At 33.7% G+C, this 12,206-nt stretch overlaps 1 protein-coding gene across 2 annotated transcripts in view; it reads left to right on the top strand.

The window, feature by feature from the left end:
- The window catches only part of LOC126976969 (uncharacterized), a 127,784-nt gene that overhangs the window by 69,713 nt on the left and 45,865 nt on the right, over nucleotides 1-12,206 (top strand). For both annotated transcript variants that reach the window (XM_050825603.1, XM_050825602.1), the window contains exon 2: nucleotides 1,314-1,542. In XM_050825603.1, coding sequence (XP_050681560.1) covers nucleotides 1,464-1,542 — 79 coding nt within the window. In that variant the 5' untranslated portion in view covers nucleotides 1,314-1,463. The remainder of the gene's footprint in view (nucleotides 1-1,313; nucleotides 1,543-12,206) is intronic.

Here is a 12,206-nt window from a genome sequence, read left to right as displayed (position 1 = left end):
CAGCGGTCTGAAAATGCGTATTATTTTAGGTTTATTTACAGATTGCTTATAACTATGATAATTTGAGAGAATGTATCTGGAAGCTATTGAAACAAGCTATAATACTGCCACGAGAGTGGGTCAGGGATTGGAAATAATACTCCGCTTATAGGAACGAGTCTTTATTTGCGTTCACTTTTTATAATGATTTGCACTTCGCCGGTCTGCCGCTGTTCCTCTTGTGGGCGGCGGTACCTTCAACGCGTCACACCGCACCGAACACTTAGTCTCCTCTATCTTCTTCTTCTTGGAACACTTCCACTTTTCACTACTTCTTCTTTTCTTCTTCTTCTTCTTTAAACTTTCGAGTCAGAACTAGAACTGCCGTAGGCCACGCTTAGTACGGCTTATATACCCCCGGATCTGTTCTATTTTCAAAATGATTCTCCCATTCCTTCTTTAAATTTAAATTGTACTAGAAAGTTCTTTTAACTATGTTTATCCTGCTTATACATTTTCCATCCCTTTTTTCTGTTCGATTTGATCCTGAACTCACTAGAAATTTCCATTAACTTTACAAAACCCAAAAAATTCCATACACTAAGGTGTGTCGAACCCGGGTCTACAGCGTCTAAAGTAAACACTTTTACGCTAAAGCTACGAGTATTGCTGACGGAGCTGTTGATATTATCAATGTCTAGAAGTTTGACAACTCTCGTGATGTACGTTGCTGCACGATATGACGTTTGCCAACTCTCGTCATATACGTCGAAGCGTTGCTACGCGACAATACCATGCAAAATAAACCTTCTTATATACAAAATAAAGGTCAGAACTAGGTAGGCGTAGTGTTCGGCAGTAAGTAGGACTACGGCGCTTTTTATTTTGGTGTATCTGAAAAATCTAGTGCCCTGGGGCACTTGCCGATTTTGGAAGGTTACTGACTGACTGTTTGTTTACACCTTTATGTAGTATTCTTCTCATGTGAAAATAGGCTGAAATTACTAATCAATAATAAAATCAATGATCGTTTATGTGACGCAGATCTTAAGATCTGCAAAAAAAAATATTTTTTCGTTCATTTCCGTTTTAAAAGTTCTAAATACTATATTGTTGAGAACATCTCAATCATATTGAAGTCTATTCCAATTTGCAGCTGAATATGGTAGTTTTTTACTTGAATAAAAATATTTGAATTTGTATTGGGGATTGGGGATTTAGGCTGGTGAAATTAAACTGTATATATTATGCGTTATCATCAACCTATTTTTGTACCTAGCTATGTCTATGTATGTATGAGTATAAAATTCTAACCAAGTTTTTATTCTTTTCAGAAATGAACACGAAAATCGAAATGCAAGTTGAACAATGCCCGTAGAAGCTACGATTGTAAAAAGAGCAACCAATGTACACTGGTTTTAGTGACATCGTGATAGAGAAAAAGTAAAAATGTTGTTTAGAGCCAGTGCGGGTTAAGCGAAAAGATGGGAAATAAAGGTTTCGGGGGTGAGGTGGTCAGCTTTTTTCTGGCTGTGGCGTTTTGCGTCACGTGCCCCGAGTATGGTAAGTAATTAAAAATAATTTAAATTTATAAACAAAATTTATGAACTGTCATTATAGGTGAGAAATAATTCAATTCCAATACAATTATTGTAACACAAAGTGTAATACAGTAATCCCCCTTATAATGCGGTATCCTTATAACAAGCTTAGATATAACGCGATTTCAATTAATTCCGTATAACGCGGTAATTCTAGTTTATAATTAGCATTCATAAATAGCTTTGCGTACCTTTGCACGTGTTTCAATTGTGTTATTACAAAATTAAATTATTTTTGTACTAAAAACCTTAATAAAATAGTAAAACTAGGCAAATAATTGGAAATACTTGTTACGAATTCAGATTAATTATTATTATTATGACGAATTACGAGGTAGTAAAAACGCGTTTTACAGAATACTTATAGGCTGATTCGTGTAACGCGATACACACACCGCGTTAAAGGGAGGTATTCGATACGAACGCGTTTATTAGTTGTAACTTAATCATAATATTTTTGAGAAACTCTATTAATTGTTACCGAAATTCAATGAAATAATACTACACATTTGTAAAATAATTACTTATTCTGAACTCGAAGTTTAGCTTACAATCGATTGGTACATTATTCATTCAATATTATTCTTAAGACTCTACAAAATATTGCCCGCTTTCCGCTACGTAACCAAGACATGAATAAAATGTATGTATTCAAAATATACGGCAAAAGCGACCATCAATTCAAAAAAAAATTTTTTTTTTGTTATCTCAACTTCAACAAATTCAACTTGGATCTGATCAAGAAACTCCTCGGGCTTCTTTTTTTTTACAAAATTTCGTTACAGTAAATTTTTAACATTTTTTAACAATTATTTTGTATTTTGTAGTACATTTGTTACATCAAGTATTCGGATCATATTGTAGAAGCATGTACACACACGAGACTTACTAACTCGACTAAACCGAGTAGACATAACAAGTTAATGTTTGTTCCTGTTGTAAACATTATGATTACCACAGTTCCTAAACAATTTGTTATATAAATTATATTAAACAAGCGAATATATTATAAAATATATTGAGAAGCGGCAGTTAATAATGTTCATTTCTCTTAATTATTCTCTCGGACCGAGTTTAAAAAATCTGCGAATAGCCTTCTTCGCTGCAAAAAGTTACTATTAATAGCAGCTACATTTCCCCATAAAAATAGATACTAAAATAATTTTTTTGTAGTAAAGGTCACCTATTTTTTTTAAATAATAATAGATGTACAGGTTAATGGCTGCACAATAAACACATATTGGTGGTAGTGCTGCCGTATGACGCAACGATGTCACATTTTTGTGATATACTAGCTGACTCAGCAAATATTGTATTGCCATATGAAATCAAAAAAAAAATCAATATTTAAAATTATTGGGGTATTACAAATAGATGACGACCGGTTCTCAGACCTACCAAATATATCGTACATAAAATTTATAACGTACTACGATAGTTATTATATTCGATCGCCATCTCGCAACCCTATTGCGGATTTGTGGATAGAACAGAATAATAAAAAAATCGTGATACAAAACAGGTATTGATCTTACTGGGGTGAAAATTTGAACTTGTATGTATTTTTTCATAATAAAATAAAAATAAACAAAATTGTCAAAAAAATAAAAAATAAATGTTTTGGGGTGGGTAACCCTTACTATTTCGCGGTATGGAAAATAAATGTTGGCCGATTCTCAGACCTACCCGATATGCACACAAAATTTCATACAAATCGGTTAAGCCGTTTTGGAGGAGTTTGGCAACAAACACCGGGACAGAAGAATTTTATATATTATAAGAAGTAAATATTTTTTGTTAATAACCAGTAAATATTCAGATCCCACAGTTTACTACCCAGTAAATCTCTTTTCCATTCCCATATCAACAAAAACCGGCAGATTGTATAATACTAGGTATTCGTCTTCCTAATAATCTTATCTTACATTGTAAGTTACTAAATTCTTATAGTGCTATCTCGGATATATGTCATCAATTTAATCTATTGTTTTACTGGCTCACCTGCAAAAGCAGACCCTGACCCAGAAATTAGTGAAAACTAATAATTATATTTAGCTTTATGTAGGAAGTTGCCCGCTTGCTCGCAAACCTTAATTTTGATTGATGAAGTGTTTTTGAATGGTCTGGACTGGACGTGACGTCACAGAGATGGCAGACTTCCTCCAACTTTACGTGCGGGTATTGGTCTCTTTCTTTTTTGACCTAGAATTATGAAATAAGAAAGATTGAAAGAAGAAGTCAATTGAAGAAATTTATGTTTATCTCTATATTATGAACTTTATGCTACTTGTAAAGGAAAATAGTCTTTTGATGAAATAAATAAAAAAAATTACCCGAGATATCTTTTTTCGGGCCAAAATGTATCTAAGCGATAGCTTATAATATGGACAATCATATTTTTATGAAAATAAGGCATGAGTCAAGCAGCACGTTGAGTTGATGGTAATTTGGAAAAACACAAAAATCTGAGCAGCACTAAAACTGCGCTCGTCAGCTTGAGGCATAAGATGTTAAGTCACGTTTGCACAGTCATTTTAGCTAGGGCACTCTTTAGACCGAAACACTATAATGTTTCCAAACATTAAACATGTTTATATACAATCGGAAAGTTAGAATACTTAAATGTGTCGGAATCTACCAGAGTTTAATAATTTAGATTAAAATAAATGATATGAAAATACTATATTTTAACAGTTTTCAATTATATTGTTATATATTTGGAATTACGAATTCAACACTACCGAAAATTGTTCTAAAATGCTTCGTATAAATATTAACTAGATTTATTTAGCAAACTAGCTGACCCGGCAAACGTTGTTTTGCCATATAAAGTATAATTCACTTGATAGTTTTATAAGTAATAAAATATTGCCTATATTATAGCCTGTACATCATTTTGTTCTATTGTCAATAGTTTTTGCAGCGCACGCAAAAATAGGTTTTGATTTTACACCTTGTGTTACAAAATAGCAATTTTATTACGGATCCCTAATTTTGAAAAAAAAACATAGCCTATAGCCTTCCTCGATAAATGGACTACTCAACACTGAAAGAATCATTCAAATCGGATCAGTAGTACCAGAGATTAGCGCGTTCAAACAAACAAACACTGCAGCTTTATAATATTACTATAGATTAATGCAATTATTAATTCTTACAAATCTTTACATTTTAAAGACTACACTGACGCATATCTCTGCAGTCGATCAGGAGACGTATAATTGGCCGCATATTTTTAAATGTTATTTTACTTATTTGTATGTCTTATATGTTACTTACAAACTTGATTTCCAATTGCATAAGTCAAACATGAAAACAAATAACAAACAACAAACCATCCTTTGTAACTGTGGTTCGAAAATAACCAAACTTGACTTTTAGTATGCATGGCGCCACGTACAAAGGTGAACCGGTAAAATTGTACGCAAAACTGATTATACGGTCCCGAATTTCCGACAGCGTAAAAGCACTCCTTCCATAAAGTTCCTATAACAAAGTCACCAGCGACAAAACTAGTTTGGGTAATTCTGCCACAGGTCATTGAAAGCTTATACAATGAATAAATCAACATTAAAAATGATTCATTTGGCATTAATTGTGAAATTTCGATAATTGATCATTCGTACGTGGTTAAGTTTAAAATGAAGGTAAATTAATTATTTATTCAACTGTTGACTTCGGTTGACAGGTGATTTTATAAATTTTTGTAAGATTTTCTTCGTTTCATTTAACTACATGTTTCGTAATAATCGTTTGGTGATCCAAGTTCTGGGTATGATTCCTTAGTATTGCGTAAAGGAATAATCCTATATTACGACCCCTATAGCCCAGTGGTTAGTGAACCTGACTACTGAGCTAGAGGTCCCGGGTTCGAATCCCGATAGGTCCAATCATTTATAATTTGATGAACAGAATGTTTTTTCCGAGTCATGGATATTTATTTGTATTTATGCATGTGCAATTGAGTATATTGTATTAAATATATTGTTGTCTTGTACCCATAGTACAGACTATGCCTAGTTTGGGGCAAGATAATTATTGAAGAATAACATAATAATATTAATTGTGTATGGGTGTGTCAGTATTATTATTATTAATATTTCATTTCTCATTGCTGCATCTATAATAGGATATTTAGTTATGAAACCCGTATTGGCTAGATCTCTATCGACCCTCTTGCCAATAAAATGGCTAATAGAATCACCTGTGTAGATAAGCCAGACACTCAGTTATTGATACACTACATAGATCCGAAAATGCCATCTTATTACTAAGGCACTCTAATTTATAGTAAATGGTAAGTTTCATAAGTTGCAACCATACTTCCAGTACAGGTTCCATACTTCCAGTACTTCAAGTACAAACAAAAATCATGGAGAGAAGCGTGAACTCTCAGCTCTTGGAATATCTTCTAGTATACACAGATTGGTGGTGGTCATCGAAAGCAAGGGAGAAGGCTTGGCAGTTAGTGTCAATAAAGTGAATGCCTTAGATCGAGTATGACACAAGCTTCTCTGGAAGCAGCCACTCTATGTGTAGGCCACAAGAGTTTTTAAAAGAGTTTCTTTGTCGTCAGTTATTACTTAAAACCCACACTCAGAATAGTCTACCGAATCGTCTACAGTATTTCTACTGCATATAAGTAATTCAACATGCATTGCTATGCACAAAATAGCTCTGAAGAATACTACAGACACCGACCATACATGTCCTTATGAGGAAATCGTCATGTGTGCCTGACGAAATCTGATCCTTGGCTTATATAGAAACAGAAAACTCAAATTTGCGCGATAACTACAAAAAATCCCAGTTTTGAAAAAAACTCCCCTAACGCCTCGCCTAGTATCAGAAAACTGAGTTACAGGTATCATATCGGTCATCAAATGTCACTATTTCTGATATATTAGTTTGAATAGAAAACAAGCACAAAAAACAAAGTCATATACAATAGGCTTGTCCCAACTATATAGCTTCTAGCGTTTCCACACTTTAAATTTTTAACTTAATTATGAAACGTTTTATGGTTGAGGTGATAAATGAATTCCACGCAGACGACGTAGAAGGATGAAGATAGTATAATATCATACCTTAATCTAAAGTAAACTTTTCAAATTACAACCCTGTTATTTGGTATAATCGTTCACGCTCCCCTGAAAACTAACACCGTAAAATTAATTACTGCCCTAGTATACAATTTCGTGTTTTATAATTGAATATTTTTGATTAACCTCTGTCTGAATTTTCTTATGAGTTTGGGGTTTGCTGTGAAGTTAAATTGCCCAATAGAAGGGATTATGATTGTAATATAATATTATGATAAAATAGAATCACGCAAGTTTGCTATTATCCAAAAGAAAAGTCGTGTTAGTCATAAAGAAAAATATTTAAAATAATATAATCATCTAAAATAAGGTATTGCCGAAAAAGAAATTGAACTTGCCAGTGGGAGGCTCCCTTGCACAGGATGCCGTGGAGCAATGCCGGTAAACATTATTGTGTTTCGGTGTGAAGGGCGCCGTAGCTAGTGAAATTACTGGGAAAATGAGACTTAACATCTTACGTCTTAAGGTAACGAGCGCATTGTAGAGCCGCTCAGAATTTTTTTGAGCCTTTTCGAGAATCCTGTGCGGCACTGCATGTAATGGGCAGGGCTTATCAATTACCATCAGCTATATATTTCCATAAAAAAGGCGGTACATTCATCGACGTACAATAAGGAACTAGACTCCTATTCGCCTATTAAAAGGGCGTCAAAAATGTCCAAGTGGCGTTGTATATACGCATACATTACCACAGATAACATTAAAATGTTCATTCAAACTGACACCTTGCTTTGTGGCTGTAATGTTCAAAGGCAAACAATAGGTATACGCTCATTAAAGTTGTAATACTAAGTCACACGCGAGACGGCGCGAACACGACGCAAGAGATATAATTATCAAAATGATTAAAAACGTCAAGTCAGTTACACAATTTGTTAATGGAATGGGGCACTTACCTGAAATTAAGGCTTGTTTTTCACTCAACACATTGAATCGCGTGGCGTTGTATACAAAGCGCGGTCGAAACACAACTGAACCTAAACTCTGCCAATAGCTGCGTAGGCTGAGTTTTGATTCAGACAATTTTTGAGCGTGATTGTGAGACTAATTGTTTATTGTACGTCAAATATTCGTACACAGCATATTGCAGTACTGGGCGTACTGGATCTGCCGAGATTTGAATCTGAAGACAATGATTACAATATTTAAAACAATTATTCGATTCTGACATACTTTTGGAATGCCGTTGCGTGGTAAATATAATATTGTATGGATCCAGTATCAGAAAGAAAAAGGTCAGTTAGGGAATCTTCAGTTTGTAGTTTAGGCATATTATGAAGCCTCAAAGGAACTCGCTACTAATTTTTAGTATCATAATATTACTCTAATACTGTATTATATTTAAAATTTGCATTTTAATAGCTTAAAATGTAGAAGCGAGTGTTTAGTTGAACGGAGATGTGGTAAAACCGTTGTAATCAGATATTATATTTCTTGGATAATACAGCATATTGAAGGATTGGCTAATAGACTTAGTTTTGAGGCATACGCGAGGATTTGACAATTAACTAGCTGAGATCCGGCTCATCCAGTGTAATTTAGCTATTTTCATAATATTATGGTCCTACGCATGGACTAGTAATAAAAGAAGGTCTCCGCGCCGTGATATTAATTAGCAAGTGAAGCACTTTTATGCTAGTGTGTATGCGGGTTACGTGGGAAACTAGTAACACAATTTTTCTTCCCTTATTTAGCCATATAGGGCCACAATTACTTTTAACTCCAATTTTTTAAATTCTGATAGATCGTTACACTTTATCAGAACGCACGATGGCATTTTTTAAATATTTTATTGCGACGCAAACTAAGATGTCACAGACGATATCAAATGCCATAATGGCGGCCGATCGGCTTGTATTAGTGTGTATGCGTGGGGCATGTATTTACACGTTAACGGCAACGGCTTGATTTGGTGCTTCACTGTTATATAAGGTGACACGGGGTCTTTCTTTTATACACGTCCGTAAATCTTACGGTATCTTGTAATTTGTTAATGCTGCCGATATTTTTATAATTTTCGTGCCGCAGAAGAACCATTAACAGAAAAATATAAGATGTAAACATTTACTGTTGCGTCTCAATATTTTCTTGATAATATAACTTACATGCATAGAAATGTAAGCAAAATTTTCCAGAAACTGTTAAATCACAATTTTAAGGAGCAAAAATAAACTTGATAAGCCTACTACTCGGTTAAGTCGAATTAGTAAGATCATTGTTGGGCGAAGTATAAAGCTTAAGAAAATGATCCCAGAATAAGTACAGGACAATTATTTATGTGTTACGAAATTTAAAAGAAATGCTTAAATCGTTTATGTGGTAAAGGCAACTACAACATAAATTACTTAATGAAACCACACCTTCGGAATGAAGCGACCACTCAAAGGGTTTTAAGTAATAAATTTTATTGCAATTAAATTATTTAAAAAACAAAAGCCCAATAAGTTTCCGGCAACAGTTCTTCTCAGTTTTGAGGCATATATATTTAAATAAATGAAAGATTTATGTTAGAATAATAAATGATGATAGACTAATGGGAGGCTCCTTTGCACATGATGCCGCCTAGATTATGGGTACCACAACGGACCTATTTCTGCCGTGAAACAGTAATGTGTAAGCATTATTGTGTTTCGGTCTGAAGGGCGCCGTAGGTAGTGAAATTACTGGGCAAATGACACCTAAAGTTTTACGTTTTCTAAGTAACGAGCGCAATTGTAGTGCCGCTAAGAATTTTTGAGATTTTTCTAGAATCCTGAGCCGCACTGCATTTTAATGCGCTGGGCGTTTCAATGACCATCAGCTAAACGTCCTGTTCGTTCCTTATTTAATTTACAAAAAAATAATGTTCAATAAGCGATTTAAAATCTTGCCTTAAATAAAAATATTTAATTTGAATTTGAAAAACGAAATATATCTATTGATGGAAGCTGCAAACGGTTTGATAATTATAGATGTTCCGAGTAATCATTTACTGTTTCAATATGAGTATCGCAGTATCGCTTTGAAAACTAATTAAGCTGTTCTATTTTAGAAATAAACTGTGTTTGTAGTTCATTTTAACCTCGATTCGCAATGAGTACAACTTTTTCTTTGATATTAATTATAATATAATTAATATCAAAGAAAAAGTTCTACTCATTGCTGATTGATATTAATAAGAAATAGCATTTTTTTCTCTCATAATTTACCATTCGTTCAATATTCTGCAATCCTTTCATAAGAGTTTTTTTATATTAATAATTTAAATATCTTTGTATTTTATATTTTTAAAAACTGATGTCTTTCTTGTCTTTTCAAGATTTTTTATGACAATAAAGGACGAAACTGCTAATCTCGTCCCGTTTACGATGACGGTAATTAATACGCCCTGCTCATAACAATGCAGTGCCGCTCAGGATTCTTGAAATAGCCAAAAATTACGAGCGGCACTACAATTGCGTTCGTCACCTTGAGACATAAGATGTTAAGTCTCATTTGCCCTGCATTTTCATTAGCTATAGCACCCTTCGGACCGAAGCACAATAATGTTTACACATTGAGGTACCTAGCAGGCATACCGTGCAAAGGAGCCTCTTACTGGAAAAGATCTTGTCATATTCAAATCGGTGCATAAATAGTGGGCATAATATGAGGTGGATTTTGTTAAAGGCAGGAACAATTAGATGGATATTTTAACATTATTTTAACTTTACAAAACTGGCTTTATGTTATCTATACCAACGCATTGCAACGCAAAAATGTTAATTAAAACGATTCCGAATAGCAGCTGTCATACAAAACGAATTACTGATGCGATATGAACAATTTTGCTTAAATTAAATTATTTATTACAATGCGTTACAGTTATTTGATATAACCATATTTCTGAACGGGTGGCTAGATATAATTAAAATAATAACGAATTAATTTTCATATCGTTGAATATTTTCATAGAGGCTATTTAGCACTTGTTTAAGTTATGGTTAATTCAGGTTAGTAGGCAAAATATTGTTGCTGATATGATTTGACGACAACTTTGATGAAACAATACGGGTGTTGTATGTTTGTCAAGCAGTGTCCAGGCTTAGTCTCCACGAGGGAAAAATTCATTCTCAACTCTTTTTTGTTCTATTCAAGTTTTTCAGGGTGACAAGGAAACAACCTTCAATTTACAGCTATAAAGTCCATGATATGCGGATTTCAGGATTGAGTTTCAGTTTATGAGTTTTAATCAGTTCTTGAAGAAGTAATGTTAGAATGCTCAGTGAGAATTAAAAGCCAGTGGGTTTCACACTTTATGGTAAATAATCTACTACTCCCCAAATAATTTGGTTTTACCAGGGGAGAGTTAGCCATGGATGCTGGAATGTCACTTGTTAAACATGTTTTTGACTCTTGCCATGATGCAATAACTATTTTATGAGATCTTTCGAAGGCTTTTGATTGCTTAGATTTAATTACCCTTTTACTTATGTTTTATGGTATCTGCGACATTTCTATAAAATTAATGACTTCTTACTAATTAAAGAGATTTATAAAGTATATGTTGTTTACAATCAAAAGGCTCCGATGTAGAGATAGGGTTGCCACAGGGTTCGCTTCTTGGCCCGTTTCTCTTTCTAGTCTACATTAACGATCTTCGTTTTTTGGTAAAGAAACTCGTGGATATATAGTTTTATTTACTGAGGACACGTCCCTTTTATTTTATTCAGGTTCACTTTCAAACTGACATTTAAAGAGGCTTCGTTCAACTCATAAAACATGACTCGGAGATCATCAGGATTGTCACTGATCTTTAAAGTTTTCAATGTTACTTCCTCTAAAACCACCTGCGGTGAATGTTTTATGAAAACATTCCCAAGAATTACAGTACGAAAATATCCGTACGTCTTTTTAAATTAAAATTAAAATTAAAAAAGGATGAAGAAGATGAATATGCATATTAGTTATATGATGGTATGAGGTCGCCCATATTTTATTCTGAGATATCAGAGGAATCAGAATAGCATTGGTGGTTACCTTTAGGTTAAGGTATATTTGTATATATATCATATGTTGTTGCTATGGAATAGCGGGGCCTCCTAGTATAGGCAATTCATTCTTAAAAGGAGACCCCGACTCTAATTATGTATATTTGTATTTTATTATACTAAACGATTGATTGATCAAGCTTATAAGGGATCGAATATATTATATGAATTAGAAAATTGAAAACACATTGGTACTGGGCGAGCGAGAACTGAATCAAGGGCACCGTGGTGAGAGTCAACCGTTCCCACCGTCAAAAGTTACCACGCCATTGACAGTTGCAGACTTTATTCAATTATTGCTCCAATAGGGTGAGCACCAACACAATTCCTTAATAACTAACATAGATATAACTATTTAGGTGACACCCCAATTATGGGTGCAAATCGAGAACAATTAAAAAACGAACACAAGCAGAACATTACTTACGTTTTAGCAAATAAATAAGCAATATAAAAAAAATAGTATTTCAACATTTTAAATTAATTAAAACTGTGAGAAATAAATTAAATTCGTC

This window comes from Leptidea sinapis, chromosome 43, assembly GCF_905404315.1.
Source record: "Leptidea sinapis chromosome 43, ilLepSina1.1, whole genome shotgun sequence".
NCBI classification, from domain to species: domain Eukaryota; kingdom Metazoa; phylum Arthropoda; class Insecta; order Lepidoptera; family Pieridae; genus Leptidea; species Leptidea sinapis.
This window is presented reverse-complemented; position numbering and strand designations above follow the sequence as displayed.